Source organism: Saimiri boliviensis, chromosome 6, assembly GCF_048565385.1.
Source record: "Saimiri boliviensis isolate mSaiBol1 chromosome 6, mSaiBol1.pri, whole genome shotgun sequence".
NCBI classification, from domain to species: Eukaryota; Metazoa; Chordata; class Mammalia; order Primates; family Cebidae; genus Saimiri; species Saimiri boliviensis.
The window spans coordinates 133602307-133619175 of record NC_133454.1 but is presented as its reverse complement, the minus strand read 5'-3'; the positions used below and the strand labels follow the sequence as shown (position 1 = coordinate 133619175).

At 59.1% G+C, this 16869-nt stretch overlaps 2 protein-coding genes across 2 annotated transcripts; one reads left to right on the top strand and one right to left on the bottom strand.

Annotated features, from left to right (window-relative positions):
- Positions 1 to 2101: 2101 nt before the first annotated feature.
- LOC101048198 (interferon-induced transmembrane protein 3) lies at positions 2102 to 3216 on the bottom strand. The gene is made up of 2 exons (XM_003943324.4): positions 2907 to 3216; positions 2102 to 2346 (listed from the first exon to the last, which is right to left on the bottom strand). Exons 1-2 carry the CDS (start codon positions 3153 to 3155, stop codon positions 2194 to 2196), a joined length of 402 nt encoding a protein of 133 aa, XP_003943373.1. The 5' UTR covers positions 3156 to 3216; the 3' UTR covers positions 2102 to 2193.
- A 7522-nt stretch (positions 3217 to 10738) lies between these two features.
- Positions 10739 to 11934, top strand: LOC120364635 (interferon-induced transmembrane protein 3-like). Its single transcript, XM_039471016.2, has 2 exons — positions 10739 to 11057; positions 11622 to 11934. Exons 1-2 carry the CDS (start codon positions 10809 to 10811, stop codon positions 11772 to 11774), a joined length of 402 nt encoding a protein of 133 aa, XP_039326950.1. The 5' UTR covers positions 10739 to 10808; the 3' UTR covers positions 11775 to 11934.
- Positions 11935 to 16869: the final 4935 nt, after the last annotated feature.

Genomic DNA, 16869 nt, shown 5'->3' with positions numbered 1-16869 from the left:
GGTCTGCCCAGGGCTGTGAGGTTAAGTTGTTTGGATAAAAAGGCTTCAGGCCATGGGCCTGGCTCCTGTGTGAGAATCCTGACCACACAGCCCTGGACTTTAGCAGTATAGAAGGAAAAAGTGTCGAGACAGGTTCGGGAGAAGTAGGGAGGGAGCAGTTTTTAGAGCTCTTTTTAAGAAGCAAAAGGATGGCCGGGCGCGGTGGCTCAAGCCTGTAATCCCAGCACTTTGGGAGGCCAAGGCGGGTGGATCACAAGGTCCAGAGATCGAGACCAACCTGGTCAACATGGTGAAACCCCGTCTCTACTAAAAATACAAAAAATTAGCAGGGCACAGTGGCACGTGCCTGTAATCCCAGCAATTTAGGAGGCTGAGGCAGGAGAATTGCCTGAACCCAGGAGGCGGAGGTTGCGGTGAGCCGAGATCGCGCCATTGCACTCCAGCCTGGGTAACGAGAGCGAAACTCCGTCTCAAAAAAAAAAAGAAAAAAAAAAAAGAAAGAAAAAAAGAAAAGAAACTACGGCTCAGGGGTCACGCAGCTGACGGACACAGATCCCGACCCCACCCCCAGCCGCCGAATTGCTCCCGGGATGACGTCACCGCTGCAGAACCAGGGATCCGGGTTCGAGACGCTTTACGGGCCCTGCGCTCAGCGATGCGCCGGCGGCCCCACATGCCCACCCTGGCTCCTCTGCTGCTCCGGCCGCCACCCCGGGACTGGGTCAGGGCTCGGAAGCCAGTGCGACTCCCCAAGACTTCCTCTCCAGCCGGACCCGTCAGCACGCCGGCTCTCTGGCCCTACCCACCGAATCCGCCTTAAAAACACTTTTCTGGAGACGCTGATGTGCCTTGAAATAAATCTGCGGCCGGCCCTGCGGGAGCGACACTTTTCCTCCTGCAATTCCCCTGCGCCCTGCGATGCCGCCTAAATGAGACGCACTGTGGGGTCGCAGGCCCGGGCTCCTCAACAGCTCAGTCCTGGACCGGGGCGGGAACCCCCGCCCAGCGAGGGGCCCAGGAGACGCGGAAACCGGGGGGGAAGGGGAGGGGAGAGCGGCCCGGTCCCCGCCAGGCGCCCGAGTCTCCGGGTTCGCGTCCCGCCCCCGCGCCCGGGTCTGGGCCGCACCTGCACCTGCACCGGCCGCCGCCAGGGGCGCCGCTGAGCTCCAGCCTCCGGTGGACCCCAGGGGAGCGGGGTCCCCCTACGCGTCCATAGCCCACGGCGGCGGGGCCCTGGGGTCACCAAGCGGACCCAGACCCCGAGCCGGGAGGGATGGCGGGGCGCGGCGCGCATGGCACCCCAAGTCCCACCGCGGCTGCCCGTGGGGCGCCCCAGATGCCACCCCGGAGACCGAGCGGGGGCGGCAGCTGGAACCAGGTCCAGCAGGGGGGCGCTTTGCAGGAGCTCGGACCCGGGCAGAGTTCACTCCGATGGGGGCGGCTGCGCTCCTCAGGCGCTGTCCGCACCGCGGGGGCGCAGGGACGATGTCCGCTCGGCTGGAGGAGGCACCTGGGCCACCCAGGAGGGGCGAGAGGCCCGGGGCTGCTCCCTGCTGCCCTCCGCACAAAGCCCCCATGCCCCCCACAGGGGCGGAGCTGCCCGCGGCTGCAGGACCGGCTGCTCCGCACAGCTCAGAGGCAGGAAGCTCGGTGCTCCCTCCACCCGGGAACTCAAGCCAGGTCCCCAGCAGCACAGAGCAGGGCCCGGAGCAGCTGGGGAGCCGGTGCCACCTTGCCCCCCTCCCTGTCCCTGCTGGGGGCTAGGCCCTTCCATCTCTTTTGAGACCCCAGCCTGGGTCACTAACAGGCCGAGAGTGTGGCCTTGGGCCCAGGGTGTCCAGGACTCAGCATCGACGTTCGGAAAAGAACTCCCCTTGAGTCAGAGCTGAGACTCTCCAGGACACAGGAACCCCTCCCAGGGTCTTTGACCCAGCTGCTGCCCACAGCAGGAGGCCAGAGGCCTGAGCACCGCACCTCGGGCAACCAGGCTGGGACCCTCCGCAGGACCCCTCCCGAAGTGAGGTCGCAGCTGCTCCAGGAGCACGTGCACTTTATTGAACCACTGTAGAAAAGTGTGTGAGGGTAAAGGGTTGATACAGGAAGGGCTGGGGGCAGGGCGAGGGATGGAAGCTGGATACCAGGGAGACAGACAGGTCACGGGCAGAGCCCCTGGCCCGGGTGATTCCTCTGGATCTACCGATAGGCTTGCAGAATCAGGATTGGGATGATGATCATCAGAATGGTCATGATGATGCCCAGAATCAGGGCCCAGATGTTCAGGCACTTGGCGGTGGAGGCGTAGGCCTGGGCCCCGGTCAGGTCGCCAACCATCTTCCTGTCCCTAGACTGCGGCAGAGGAGACAGTGAGGGGACCAGGAGCCCTCAGGTAGGGGCCACGTGCTATGGCTCAGGCTCCCCGCTGGCTCCTACCTGCCCTGAGATCAGGGACCACCCCTCCCCTTCCCCACCCAGCCCCAGACTCTCCAGGAGCCTCAGGGCTCAGCCTCCCTCTGCCTTGGCCCCAGCACAGGCTGCTCTCCCCACCACGGGGCGAAGTCACCTGTGAGTTCCTTCTCACTTGCTGGGGAGCCTGGGTGCCAGTCTGGATGGTGAGGGTGTCATTTCTGGCACTGGGTGATAGGGAGCCTTGCTCTGGGCTGCTGGATCGGGAGACTTACTCTGAGCCAGCCAGCCTCCTGGAGCCTCCCCCTAGACCTGCACTGAGCACATTCCCCAGGCCACACACACAGGTCACTCAGACAAAGCTACAGATGTGGGCACACACAGGAAGAGGTGCACACAAACCCACACTCACAGGGACACACAAGCCCCCACCCCAGGCAGCACCTGGGCAGGTGGAGCTCCAGGCTGCCCGGCTCCCCCGACTTCCCCAGGGCCACACGCACCTTCACGGAGTAGGCGAACGCTATGAAGCCCAGGCAGCAGGAGTTCATGAAGAGGGTGTTGAACAGGGACCAGACGACATGGTCGGGCACGGAGGTCTCGCTTCGGATGTGAATCACGGTGGATGTCGGGGGCGCAGGGTTGTGGGGCACCCCCAGCGCAGCCACCTCATGCTCCTCCTTCAGTATCTCATAGTTTGGGGGACGGTCGGTGCTGGCGGGAGTGAAGAAGGTTTGGACAGTGTGGTTCATGGTGTCCGGGAAGACCTGCTGTGGTGGGGTTGCTGGGATGCTTCTGAGTGGTCCCTCCCCTTCCCCATTAGTTTCGATTTCTCAGCCACTTCCTTTTCCTGGCCTTCGTCAAATCGGGACTTGGCTGGGACCAGATGAGGGTGGAATAAATTCCTGAGGATCAAATTACTTTAGGGCAGGGAGGGAGGGGCTGACAGCTCAGTGGGGCTTCCTCTCTGGAGCCCAAGCCACCACAAGTCTTATCTGATTCCCACAGGCCCCAGAACAATTCTCCCAAGCCCTCACTGTTAACATATGTGCTCTGAATGAGGAGACCCCCAAACAGGCTTTGTGTGAGCAACATGGCTGTTTATTCACCTGGGTGCAGGGGGGCTGAGGCTGAAAATGGTGTCGGCGGAGGCCACTGGGATAGAAGTTGGTGGGGAAGGCAGTGGAAAGTTACAAAAGCTAAGTTTTGGGCAGTTTTTTGCAAGCCGGGAGGGGGTCGTAGGGTGTGGTGTCAGGAGGCTGGCCAAAGTCATTTACAAAGTCCAAGAGCCTTGCGGATCGAGGCTGGAATAAGAAACTGTAGAGAATGTCTCAGAGTTAAGCAGGCACCGCCGCCCTGGACCATTTCCTCCTACTCCCAGGATCTTACAGCCGTTTCAGGTTTTCCGATTCCAGAGGGCCCTCCAGAGGGCACGTGCAGTTCATGGGGTCACCATGCCATCCACGGCGCGGTCCACCATTTGCACCCACCATTTGCACCCACCTCACTGGCCGCCGGCGTCATCTGCTGAAATCCCTTGTCCTTTCTTGGGTAGCAGTCCTGCTCCATGCGGGTTTGGGGCTCAAGTTCCCCGTATCTCCTGGTGCAGGTCAGAGGCCTGGTGGCCAATGTGGGCTGCCTCAGAGGAGCCCTCCAGGCCCAGGAATGGGGACTCTGGGGAGCACTGATGGAAGAAGGGCTTTGTGATACCAGCGACAGAGGCATGGATGGTGCAGGGAGAAGCCATGGCCCTTTAGCCTAGAGGCCCCCCTGGTACAGGCTCCCAGCACCCAGGGGAGGCCCAGCAGGACCTGCACAGCCTAGAGCTCTGGGTATCTGGTTCCTGGGGTGCCCTCCAGATTTCCAGGTTCTGGTCACCTCCGCCTCCCCTGGGTCCGCACGTGGGTGCCAGCTGCTTCCTGTTGTTGCCTCCTGGTAGTTCCCCACTAGCTGGTGTTGCCTCTGAGCAGTTCCTGAGGTTACATCCTCCTCGTGAAAATGCCTCGAGTGGCTTCCACGTTTTTTCCTGGACCCTCCTTGGCAGAGGGCTATTGCGGCAAAAGGAGCTGATGCTTACAGGCAGATTTGTTGGCGGGGCAGTGTGTGCAGGGCTGGCAGGAGGGGTGACCGGCAGGAATGTGCTGTGCCCCCTGTGCGGAAAGGGGCCCGTTTAACTCTTGCTGCGCTGTGTGTGCCCATTTCCCCGGGCTTCTGCGCCCATCCTGGCCAGACTCCCCAGAGAACATCCCCGAAGGCGGAGTTTCCAGAGGTGGGCGGCTGCTCACCCTCCTCTTGGCGGGAGGTCAGCTCCACATCAGTAACCTTGGAGCTCCCAAGACAGCAGCGTGCAGTCATGCAATGGCAGAGCCCTGTGTTTGAGGAATGATGACTTTGACTGTGCAGGATAAATGTCACTGATCGTTTGTAAGATCCACGAGGTGTAGTTTTACCAGCGGCTGTGTCCGCCCCGCCGGCGGCGCGTCTGTGCATCGAACGCCTTTGCGACAGGACGTTTTCCAGGGATTGTGTTATGGGCGGAGGGTGTCCACGTTCTTGGTGTTTTGACCCAAGCATTGGACGAAATGCACAAAGCAAAGAAAGAATGAAGCAACCAAAGCAGAGATTTTTTTCTTCTAATCTCGCTGCAGATGGTGAAAGTGGGCCCAGCAGCTGCTCCAGAGCCGGATACAGAATCTTCTCGGATCCAGATACCACGAGAAGTTCCCCAGTGGCCCCTTGTGTTCACCCCGTGTAAGTCAAGTGGTGGGTGTAAGGCCGGTCGCCCCGCCGGGAGGCCGGACACCCCCGCCTCTGCACTCGGCACCCAGCTCTGCCGCATGGCTCCCCTGGAAGGCTCCGGCTAATGCAACCCTGGCCGGCTCTCTCAGCGGAAAACCTGCCCAACAACCCGCCAACCAGGAGCGGCCCGCCCCTTCTCAATCCTGCTCCCCTGGACCCAATCAGAGCACCCAGCTGTTGCTCGTTCCTCTTAGCTATAACCCCCCACCCAACCCACCCAGGAAGTCAGCTCGACTTCCCTGGCCCCCTCTTCCCGGGCCAGAGAACCTCGCGCGGGAGCTGAATACATCGGCATTTAGTTTTCATAGACTGGCCTCAGTTTCCTCATTTTTTTTTTTTCCTGAGACGGAGTTTCGCTCTTGTTACCCAGGCTGGAGTGCAATGGCGCGATCTCGGCTCACCGCAGCCTCCGCCTCCTGGGTTCAGGCAATTCTCCTGCCTCAGCCTCCCGAGTGGCTGGGATTACAGGCACGCGCCACCATGCCCAGCTGATTTTTTGTATTTTTAGTAGAGACGGGGTTTCATCGTGTTGACCAGGATGGTCTCGATCTCTTGACCTCGTGATCCACCCGCCTCTGCCTCCCGAAGTGCTGGGATTACAGGCGTGAGCCACCGCGCCCGGCAGTTTCCTCATTTTAAACTCGACAGTGACCCTTACAGTGGGCAGCCATGGGTCTGAGTGACTGCAGGAAGCACCCAATCAGAGGCTGAAGTTACACAGCGGCACTTCTGTGCAAACAAGACTTGTCCTCCAATCAGAAGCTTAAATTAAGCTCTAAGGGTGCATTCCTATGTAAACATCGGGTTGGTCGCTAAAAGCCAATCAGAGGTACCTTGAATTTCCCATCTTCCATGCAGAAGTGGGAATTTGCAAACCGAGTAGGACTTCCTAATTCTAGGAGACCATGTGAAATACCCTTAGGTTCCTGCCCCCAGACCCAGGGAGCAGGACTGCCGAATTCCAGGAAGACCATGCAAAGCGTCCTTAAGTTTCTGCCTCCAAACCCTATTCTCCTGACTCAACCGTATCCTGAAAGTAAATTGTTTTTGTTTGTTGAGATGGAGTCTCACTCTGTTGCCCAGGCTGAAGTGTGCAGTGGTGCAATCTTGGCTCACTGCAGGCTCTGCCTCCCAGGTTCAAGCGATTCTCCTGCCACAGCCTCCTGGGTAGCTGGGATCACAGCCATGAACCACCACACCGGGCCAATTTTTCTATTTTTAGTAGAGATGGGGTTTCACCATGTTGGCCAGGCTGGTCTTGAACGCCTGACCTCAGGTGATCTGCCCACCTCAGTCTCCCAAAGTGCTGGGATGACAGGTGTGAGCTGCTGCTCTGGCTCTGAAGGTAAAATACTCATGTCTCATACTAAATGCCCGCTTGCAGGAGTCTGTCATGAGGCCTGGGCTCCTAAGTCCTCTTATGTCTGCCGGCTGGTGTGAGCTCGAAGGACTTAGCCATGTCCAGGCCTCCACGAGCATTCTATCCTGGGCCACATGTCCCCCACCCACAGGATGTCCGGGGATCTGTGTCTGGCTCTGCCATGTGGACACTTTCCTTCTTCGTGGTCTGAAGACCTTCTGACTAGACTGGGGTGCAGACTGCAAACCAAAAATAAAAATCTAAGCCTCTTCCAGTGACTGAATGGGCCCCCTTGGCCAGGGGAATCCCAGAGAAACCTGAAAAACCGAATTCACAGCCTCGAAGGGAAGGGAGGTTGGGCAGGCCTACTTGGACCCCCTTCCTTTGGAGTTGAGGCACAAGTGGCCAGCACTAACACTGAAACGGGGCTCATAGAACTGACCAAGCAGACTCTTTGCAGCAATAAGCCACCACATTCCCACCCGACCGTGGCATTGCGCCACACGCCAGTGTAAACCCCAAATATCTGAGAAACGCCTCACTCGATTGATCGTGTATTTTGCCAAGGTTGAGCACGCACGAGTGACTCCACCCCAGGGGTCCTGACAGCGTCCCCAAGGGGGTCTGGGCACAGCTGGGCTTTACACGTTAGGGAGACATGGGCATCAATACATGTGTGACGTACATTAGCTTAGTCTGGAAAGGCGGGACAACTCAGGGGGAGGGGCTTCCAGGTCACAGGTAGAGAAGAGACCAAGGCTTGGTACTTCTGAATTTCTGATTAGCCTTTCCAAAGGAGGCCATCAGATACGCATGTGTCTCCCTGAGCGAAGGGTGACTTTGAGTTCCGTCTGTGGTGAGGGAGGAATGTGCTTTTTTTTTTTTTTTTGAGATGGAGTTTCGCTCTTGTTACCCAGGCTGGAGTGCAATGGCGCGATCTCGGCTCACCGCAACCTCCGCCTCCTGGGTTCAGGCAATTCTCCTGCCTCAGCCTCCTGAGTAGCTGGGATTACAGGCACGCGCCACCATGCCCAGCTACTTTTTTGTATTTTTAGTAGAGACGGGGTTTCACCACGTTGACCAGGATGGTCTCGATCTGCTGACCTCATGATCCACCCGTCTCGGCCTCCCAAAGTGCTGGGAATGTGCCTTTTTGATCTTGGTAGCTATCTTTGTCAGGAACAGAATGGCAGGGAAGTTTGCCCTAAGCGGTTCCCAGCTTGACATCCCCTTCTGGCTTCATGATTTGGGGGTCCCAAGGTTTATTTTCACTTCACAACAGATGGCAGGCTCTGAAGGAAATGACAATTATTTACCCCCAGAATATATATATTTTTTTTATTTTTGAGATGGGACCCCATCATGTTGCCCAGGCTGGTCTCCGTCTCCTGGGCTCAACTGATCCTCCTGCCTCTTCCTCCCAAATTGCTGTGTGAGGCACCACGCCCAGCCTCAAAATGCATTTCTCTGACGTATTTTGAAATGGCCTTGCAAAACCGCCCCTTATCAGGGGAGCGGGCATCCTGCAGAGAACCTCCTTCCCTTCCTAGGCCTTTTCGAAGGTTTGGCTTGTTAACCTCGTTGTTCTGCTCTTGTTACCCAGGCTGGAGTGCAATGGCGCGATCTCGGCTCACCGCAACCTCCGCCTCCCGGGTTCAAGCGATTCTCCTGCCTCAGCCTCCGGAGTAGCTGGGATTGCAGGCGCAGGCCGCCACGCCCAGCTAATTTTTTGTATTTTAATAGGGATGGGGTTTTGCCATGTTGGCCAGAATGATCTGGATCTCCTGACCTCCTGATTCACCCACCTCAGCCTCCCAAAGTGCTGGGATTACAGGCGTGAGCCACCCTGCCCGGCCAAATCAATCTGTTTCTCAAATGCATTTGATTGATGCCTCATGCCTCCCTGAATGTATAAAACCAAGCTGTATCCCGGCCACCTCCAGCACACATTTGCAGGAACTCTGGAGGCCGAACCGCGAGCCATGGTCAGCCATATTTGGCTCAGAACAAACCTCTTTACATACTTGACAGAGTTTCGCTTTTTTCACCAATAGATGCCTACCAGACATCAGCTGGCCTTCCACCCGGCCCCTCCGCTCAGTGAGGCTGGAGGCCCCGGAGGAGGGCGCGTGCCCACCAGGCTCGGGCTCCCTCCCATGCCTCAGTTGTTCCCCAGGAGCTTGTGGCCGTGCGCCTGGGTCAGGGGCCCTGAGGAAAGGGGGCATCCAGACATCTCAGGCCACGCTGGACACAGGGGCGGGCCAGGGTCCTGACACAGGAAGCCTCCTTCTGGCCACTGGCCCACATGGGACACATGGGGGCCCAGGAATCGGGGGGCCCTGGTCCAGGGACCGTCCCCCCAGGCGTCTCCCACTCCCAAAATGTGTAGTTGGAATAGGGAGAAATGGGGGTGGCCACAGCCCCTCGAGCTGTCAGTGGCCTGGGGGACAGCAGCCATTGCATGGGGGAAAGACAGCTGGAGTCTCTGAAACTGCTTCCCCGCCTGCCTCAGCTGGGAGAGTCAAACAAAAACAAGGTCAGCCGGGCACGGTGGCTCAAGCCTGTAATCCCAGCACTTTGGGAGGCTGAGGCGGGTGGATCACAAGGTCAAGAGATCGAGACCATCCTGGTCAACATAGTGAAACCCCGTCTCTACTAAAAATACAAAAAAAATAGCTGGGCATGGTGGTGCGTGCCTGTCATCCCAGCTACTCAGGAGGCTGAGGCAGGAGAATTGCCTGAGCCCAGGAGGCGGAGGTTGCGGTGAGCCGAGATCGCGCCATTGCACTCCAGCCTGGGTAACAAGAGAGAAACTCCGTATCAAAAAAAAAAAAAAAAACAAGGTCTCACCTGGGAAGGAGCAGAAGGAAGTGGTGCCCTGGGAGCCTGGTGGGCACCGGGCGCTGGTCCCAGTCACCCTCCCTTTCCATAGCAGTCTGGCCCCACAGGACCCACGGCCCCTGGTGGGTGGTGTGGTTTGGTGAAGACCAACCAGGTGTAGCCCAGCAGCCGGCCGGAGCCGGGGAGGTGTGGACACGGACCCGGCAAATGCAGTCTTTTCTCCTCTGCTGCCAAAGATGGACAGGGGCCAATCTGTGGCCTCGTGGCAGAACTGTCCACCACCAGCAGGGCCCTGTCAGACCCACCAAGTAAGAGCAGGGGTGGGGAGAGCAGCAAGGCATCGTGGCAGCATGGACGTGGAACAGCTAGAGGGAGCGGACAGGCTGCCCTGACCCCCTCCCACCCCACTTTTCCCCAAGGCCTGTCGCTCCGTCCACGTCCAGGGCTGCAGAGGGAAGCCAGGGGGTCAGACGACGGAGGAGGTAAAATTCAGAGCCTGCGCCTCCTTGGGTCTGCTGTGGGTGAGGGAGAAGTTGGACCTCACTGGGACACTCCAGACCATGATGTCCCCATGGCAGAGCCAGACACGCAAGCCGGGGCCATCCTGAGTTTCAGGGAGACGTGGCCTGGGGCAGAACTCGTGAGGAGGGCTGGACAAGGCCACGCCTTTCAACTGGCTCCGTCCGGCTGAAGGAAGAGGGCTTAGCGGTCCGGGCCTGAGGACTGACTCCTTCCAGTGGGCATTTAGTGCGAGACGTTCATATTTTACCATCTAGATATGAGCCTTGCTTTTGGCCTGGAAAACATCCTGTAGCAATGAGAAGCACCAGGCCTCTGACCTGCACCAGGAGATAGCGGGATCTTGAGCCCCAAAGCCATACGGAGCAGGACTGGCACCCCAGGAAAGGACAAGGGATTCAGCAGGTGATGACTGTCACAAGTGAGGTGAGGGCTTTGGGGTCACAGTTCTGGGGCCTGGCACACAGGCCTGGCAGGAGCCCTGAACCAGACAGTGAGGTCCCAAAGCTGCCGGCCTAGGTGTGGAGACCGTCAACGTAGAGGAAGAGTCCAGGGCCCCCGGCCCTCTAAAGTGACTCCCAACTGACTTGGAGTCAGAGGAGACTTGCGCTGGCTCGGGCCCCGGAGCATAAGCCTGTGCAGCATCAGAGGAAGAGAGGAAGCCCCGCCAAGACCTGAGCCCCTCCTAGACTTCAGCCCCTCCCTCCCTGCCCGAAAGTAATTTGATCCTCAGGGCTTTGTTCCACCCTCATCTGGCCCTAGCGGAGTCCTGATTTGACGAAGGCCAGGACGAGAAAATAGTTGAGAAATCGAAACTAATGGGGAAGGGGAGGGCCCACTGAGAAGCATCCCAGCTACTCCACCACAGCCGGTCTTCCCGGACACCATGAACCACACTGTCCATACCTTCTTCACTCCCGCCAACACCCACCATCCCCCGAACTATGAGATACTGAAGGAGGAGCATGAGGTGGCTGCGCTGGGGGTGCCCCACAACCCTGCGCCCCCGACATCCACCGTGATCCACATCCGAAGCGAGGCCTCCGTGCCCGACCACGTCGTCTGGTCCCTGTTCAACACCATCTTCATGAACTCCTGCTGCCTGGGCTTCATAGCCTACGCCTACTCCGTGAAGGTGCGTGTGGCCCCGGGGAAGTCCAGGGGGAGCCGGGCAGCCTGGAATTCCACCTGCCCAGGTGCTGCCTGGGGCGGGGGCTTGTGTGTCCCTGTGAGTGTGGGTTTGTGTGCACCTCTTCCTGTGTGTGCCCACGTCTGTAGCTTTGTCTGAGTGACCTGTGTGTGTGGCCTGGGGAATGTGCTCAGTGCAGGTCTAGGGGGGGAGGCTCCAGGAGGCTGGCTGGCTCAGAGTAAGTCTCCCGATCCAGCAGCCCAGAGCAAGGCTCCCTATAACCCAGTGCCATAAATGACACCCTCACCTTCCAGACTGGCACCCAGGCTCCCCAGCAAGTGAGAAGGAACTCACAGGTGACTTCGCCCCGTGGTGGGGAGAGCAGCCTGTGCTGGGGCCAAGGCAGAGGGAGGCTGAGCCCTGAGGCTCCTGGAAAGTCTGGGGCTGGGTGAGGAAGGGGAGGGGTGGTCCCTGATCTCAGGGCAGGTAGGAGCCAGGGGGGAGCCTGAGCCATAGCACGTGGCTCCTACCTGAGGGCTCCTGGTCCCCTCACCGTCTCCTCTGCCCCAGTCTAGGGACAGGAAGATGGTTGGCGACCTGACCGGGGCCCAGGCCTACGCCTCCACCGCCAAGTGCCTGAACATCTGGGCCCTGATTCTGGGCATCATCATGATCATTCTGATGATCATCATCCCAATCCTGATTCTGCAAGCCTATCGGTAGATCCAGAGGAATCACCCGGGCCAGGGGCTCTGCCTGTGACCTGTCTGTCTCCCTGGTATCCAGCTTCCATCCCTCGCCCTGCCCCCAGCCCTTCCTGTATCAACCCTTTACCCTCACACACTTTTCTACAGTGGTTCAATAAAGTGCACGTGCTCCTGGAGCAGCTGCGACCTCACTTCGGGAGGGGTCCTGCGGAGGGTCCCAGCCTGGTTGCCCGAGGTGCGGTGCTCAGGCCTCTGGCCTCCTGCTGTGGGCAGCAGCTGGGTCAAAGACCCTGGGAGGGGTTCCTGTGTCCTGGAGAGTCTCAGCTCTGACTCAAGGGGAGTTCTTTTCCGAACGTCGATGCTGAGTCCTGGACACCCTGGGCCCAAGGCCACACTCTCGGCCTGTTAGTGACCCAGGCTGGGGTCTCAAAAGAGATGGAAGGGCCTAGCCCCCAGCAGGGACAGGGAGGGGGGCAAGGTGGCACCGGCTCCCCAGCTGCTCCGGGCCCTGCTCTGTGCTGCTGGGGACCTGGCTTGAGTTCCCGGGTGGAGGGAGCACCGAGCTTCCTGCCTCTGAGCTGTGCGGAGCAGCCGGTCCTGCAGCCGCGGGCAGCTCCGCCCCTGTGGGGGGCACGGGGGCTTTGTGCGGAGGGCAGCAGGGAGCAGCCCCGGGCCTCTCGCCCCTCCTGGGTGGCCCAGGTGCCTCCTCCAGCCGAGCGGACATCGTCCCTGCGCCCCCGCGGTGCGGACAGCGCCTGAGGAGCGCAGCCGCCCCCATCGGAGTGAACTCTGCCCGGGTCCGAGCTCCTGCAAAGCGCCCCCCTGCTGGACCTGGTTCCAGCTGCCGCCCCCGCTCGGTCTCCGGGGTGGCATCTGGGGCGCCCCACGGGCAGCCGCGGTGGGACTTGGGGTGCCATGCGCGCCGCGCCCCGCCATCCCTCCCGGCTCGGGGTCTGGGTCCGCTTGGTGACCCCAGGGCCCCGCCGCCGTGGGCTATGGACGCGTAGGGGGACCCCGCTCCCCTGGGGTCCACCGGAGGCTGGAGCTCAGCGGCGCCCCTGGCGGCGGCCGGTGCAGGTGCAGGTGCGGCCCAGACCCGGGCGCGGGGGCGGGACGCGAACCCGGAGACTCGGGCGCCTGGCGGGGACCGGGCCGCTCTCCCCTCCCCTTCCCCCCCGGTTTCCGCGTCTCCTGGGCCCCTCGCTGGGCGGGGGTTCCCGCCCCGGTCCAGGACTGAGCTGTTGAGGAGCCCGGGCCTGCGACCCCACAGTGCGTCTCATTTAGGCGGCATCGCAGGGCGCAGGGGAATTGCAGGAGGAAAAGTGTCGCTCCCGCAGGGCCGGCCGCAGATTTATTTCAAGGCACATCAGCGTCTCCAGAAAAGTGTTTTTAAGGCGGATTCGGTGGGTAGGGCCAGAGAGCCGGCGTGCTGACGGGTCCGGCTGGAGAGGAAGTCTTGGGGAGTCGCACTGGCTTCCGAGCCCTGACCCAGTCCCGGGGTGGCGGCCGGAGCAGCAGAGGAGCCAGGGTGGGCATGTGGGGCCGCCGGCGCATCGCTGAGCGCAGGGCCCGTAAAGCGTCTCGAACCCGGATCCCTGGTTCTGCAGCGGTGACGTCATCCCGGGAGCAATTCGGCGGCTGGGGGTGGGGTCGGGATCTGTGTCCGTCAGCTGCGTGACCCCTGAGCCGTAGTTTCTTTCCTTGTGGCTGACTTGTTAGGCCCGCAGAGGCGGTCTAGTCCCCAGGCAGGAAGGGGGTTTGTCAGCCTTGACCTCGAAACCGTTTCTCCCGAATTCGTTTAGCCTAAGCCCCGGGATGCACAAGGACAGCTTGGCGGTGAGGAGCCCCACGGAGCCAGTTAGGTCAAGTCTCCTTTGCTGGCGTGATAGTCGCAGTTGTAATTTTTGCGACGATGGTTTCAGGCCCCGCCTGCCCCTCAGAATCCTGCCCGCCTCTGGCGCCCTGCAGCTTCTTCCTCCCTCAACCCCCCCCTGCTTTAAAGACGCTTCCAAAATACCTTCCACCGGGGCCGGGCGCAGTGGCTCACGCCTGTAATCCCAGCACTTTGGGAGGCCGAGGCGGGTGGATCACGAGGTCAAGAGATCGAGACCATCTTGGTCAACATGGTGAAACCCCGTCTCTACTAAAAATACAAAAAAAATAGCTGGGCATGGTGGTGCGTGCCTGTAATTCCAGCTACTCAGGAGGCTGAGGCAGGAGAATTGCCTGAACCCAGGAGGCGGAGGTTGCGGTGAGCCGAGATCCCGCCATTGCACTCCAGCCTGGGTAACAAGAGCGAAACTCCGTCTCAAAAAAAAAAAAAAAAAATACCTTCCACCGGAAATGCAAGCCCCACCCCACTCTGCAGTAATAGTGTGTGGCCTTGGATAGGAGATTGCAAAGCTTGCGGGGACTGTGCTTGGGCAGCCCCCATGTCTGGAAGCAGGCTCCATGAGCAGCAGTGGCCTGTTGGGAATTGGGTGGAGGGGTGTTGCTGTGCCATTTAGGGGACCCGGGGTGACTCCAAGCAAGGGCGAGGGCTGGCTCTTAATAGGAACTGTGGGGTGCTTCTGCAGGCTCGGGGGTCTGGCAGGTCTGGATGCAGATTCCAGATGCTCAGGCCAGATGCCCCTCCATGTGTGGACAGGGGTTTAGCCTTTGAATTACTTTGTTTTCACCCTACCATAAAGAACTGCCTGAGACTGGGTAATTTATACAGGAAAGAGGTTTAATTGACTCACTGTTCAGCATGGCTGGGGAAGTCTCAGGAAACATACAATCATGGCAGAAGTTGAAGGGGAAACATGGCACCTCTTTCACAACTTGGCAGGAAGGAGAATGAAGGACAGCGGAACGATCAAATGCTCCTAAAACCATCGGATGTCTTGGAAACCCACTATCGGGAGAACAGCGCGGGAAACCGCCCGGTGAGCCCGTTCCCTCCGCCTCGTTGCTCCCTGGATATCCGGGGTTATGTGGATCGTGGGGATTATAAAGGAAGATGAGCTTTGGGTTGGGACAGAAAGTCTAAGCATAGTGTCAGCCTCCATGTGCAGGCCCGGACCCAGGTCTGCAGTCCTGCCTGCCTCAGCTGATCCCCCTCACACACACACACCCCGCCTGCCATCACCATTATCCCTGATCACCCAGCAGAGCTTCCCCTACATCAACCCACCTAACATTCTGTTATCATGATAACGAGACACTCCTCACCCCACCCGGCCATCTCACCCACCCGCCATTGTAACTGCTTATGGTCATGGACACTCCTGGCCCATCCCCACCACCGTAACTGATCTTACTCTGTGACTTTCCATGGCCCATGCCAAACCTATAAAACCAACTCCTATCCCACCACCCTTTGCTGAGGCCCTTTCCGGCCTTAACCCACCTGTACCCAGGTGAATAAACAGCCATGTTGCTCACACAAAGCCTGTTTGGGAGGTCTCTTCATTCAAAGCGCGTGTTTTTAACACATAGCGCCTTCTCTGGAGCTCGAAGAAGTTTATGTACCTGTGTTCTGGCAAATATAATGAAGGGAGACTAAAGTCATCAGGCCTCCATGCCCACCACCGGCACCCACAGTGCCCACATTCCTCCGTTTCCGCATCTGCGCCCCCATCTGAGATTAGACCACAGGCCGTCGTCTGTTCAGATGTTTAGTTAAGACGCATGTTAATATGGGCAAATCCCATCTGCCCAGTTTGGAACGTGTAAAATCACCTTTGGGAAAACTGTGTTAGCAGCAGAAAGTGTCTGAGTCCAGGACAGGAAAGTACGTTGGTCGTGGCAAATCCACGAGGGTTTGCAGCAACCTCAACGCTTGCCTCCTCAGAAGAAAGAAATCAGCGGAGGGGCACATGCAGGAGAGACCAAGACAAGTTCTTTTTATTGATTTATTTTTATTTCTTTTTCTTTTGTTTTCTTGTTTTTTTTTTTTTTTGAGACGGAGTTTCGCTCTTGTTACCCAGGCTGGAGTGCAATGGCGCGATCTCGGCTCACCGCAACCTCCGCCTCCTGGGTTCAGGCAATTCTCCTGCCTCAGCCTCCCGAGTAGCTGGGATTACAGGCACGCGCCACCATGCCCAGCTAATTTTTGTATTTTTAGTAGAGACGGGGTTTCACCATGTTGACCAGGATGGTCTCGATCTACTGACCTCTTGATCCACCCGCCTCAGCCTCCCAAAGTGCTGGGACTACAGGCTTGAGCCACCGCACCCAGCCCTTTTTCTTTTTTTAAATTTGAGAGTCTTGCTCTGTCGCCCAGGATGGCGTGCAATTGAGCCATCTCGGCTCACTGCAGCCTCCGCCTCCCGGGTTCAGGTGATTCTCCTGCCTCCTCCCGAGTAGCTGGGACTGCAGGTGCCCGCCGCCAGGCCTGCCTGATTTTTGTACTTTTAGTAGAGACGGGGTTTCACCACGTTGGCCAGGCTGATCTCCATTGCTTTTCCTTGTGACCTGCCCGCCTCGGCCTCCCAAAGTGCTGGGACTACAGGCGTGAGCCACCGGGCCAGGCCGAGACCGAGGCACGTTCTAAAGCACAAGGGGAAGTTTATAAAAAAGCTCTGGAGCAGGAATGAAAGGAAGTCAAGTGCACTTGGTGCCATGTGGGTGACTTGAGGCGTCAAGTCAGCAGTTTGACCTGTGACTTGGGGGTGTATATGTTGGCATGGCTCTGGCGTCTTGCGCCCCTTCTCCTGATTCTTCCCTGGGGGGCTGTCGCCAGCACCTGGCACTGGCTGCGTGCCGCCTGTTTGCTGGAGCCACGCGCAGGCTCACTGTTGAGTGCACCCCAGTGAAGAGGCCACCCAAACGGGCTTGTGTGAGCAGCAGGGCTGTTCATCCACCGGGGGCCAGCCGTCCAGTCCAAAAAGGGGTCGTCGTGGAGGTGGGGGCAGAGCAGGCTGTGCAGGCCGGGGCAACGACGGGGGAGTGACGGCTCAGGCTGGTTGCTGCTGGCTCAGCGGGTTGGTCCGGCGCTGGAACGGGAAACTGCTGTCCTTCGCGGTCTTCTGTTTTGGACTTTCAGGGTCCAGGTAGCCATCTGGAGGTGCACGTGCAGGTTACAGGGTTCAAAATGGCTTGACAACAGGGCTGCCATCTCTGGGGGG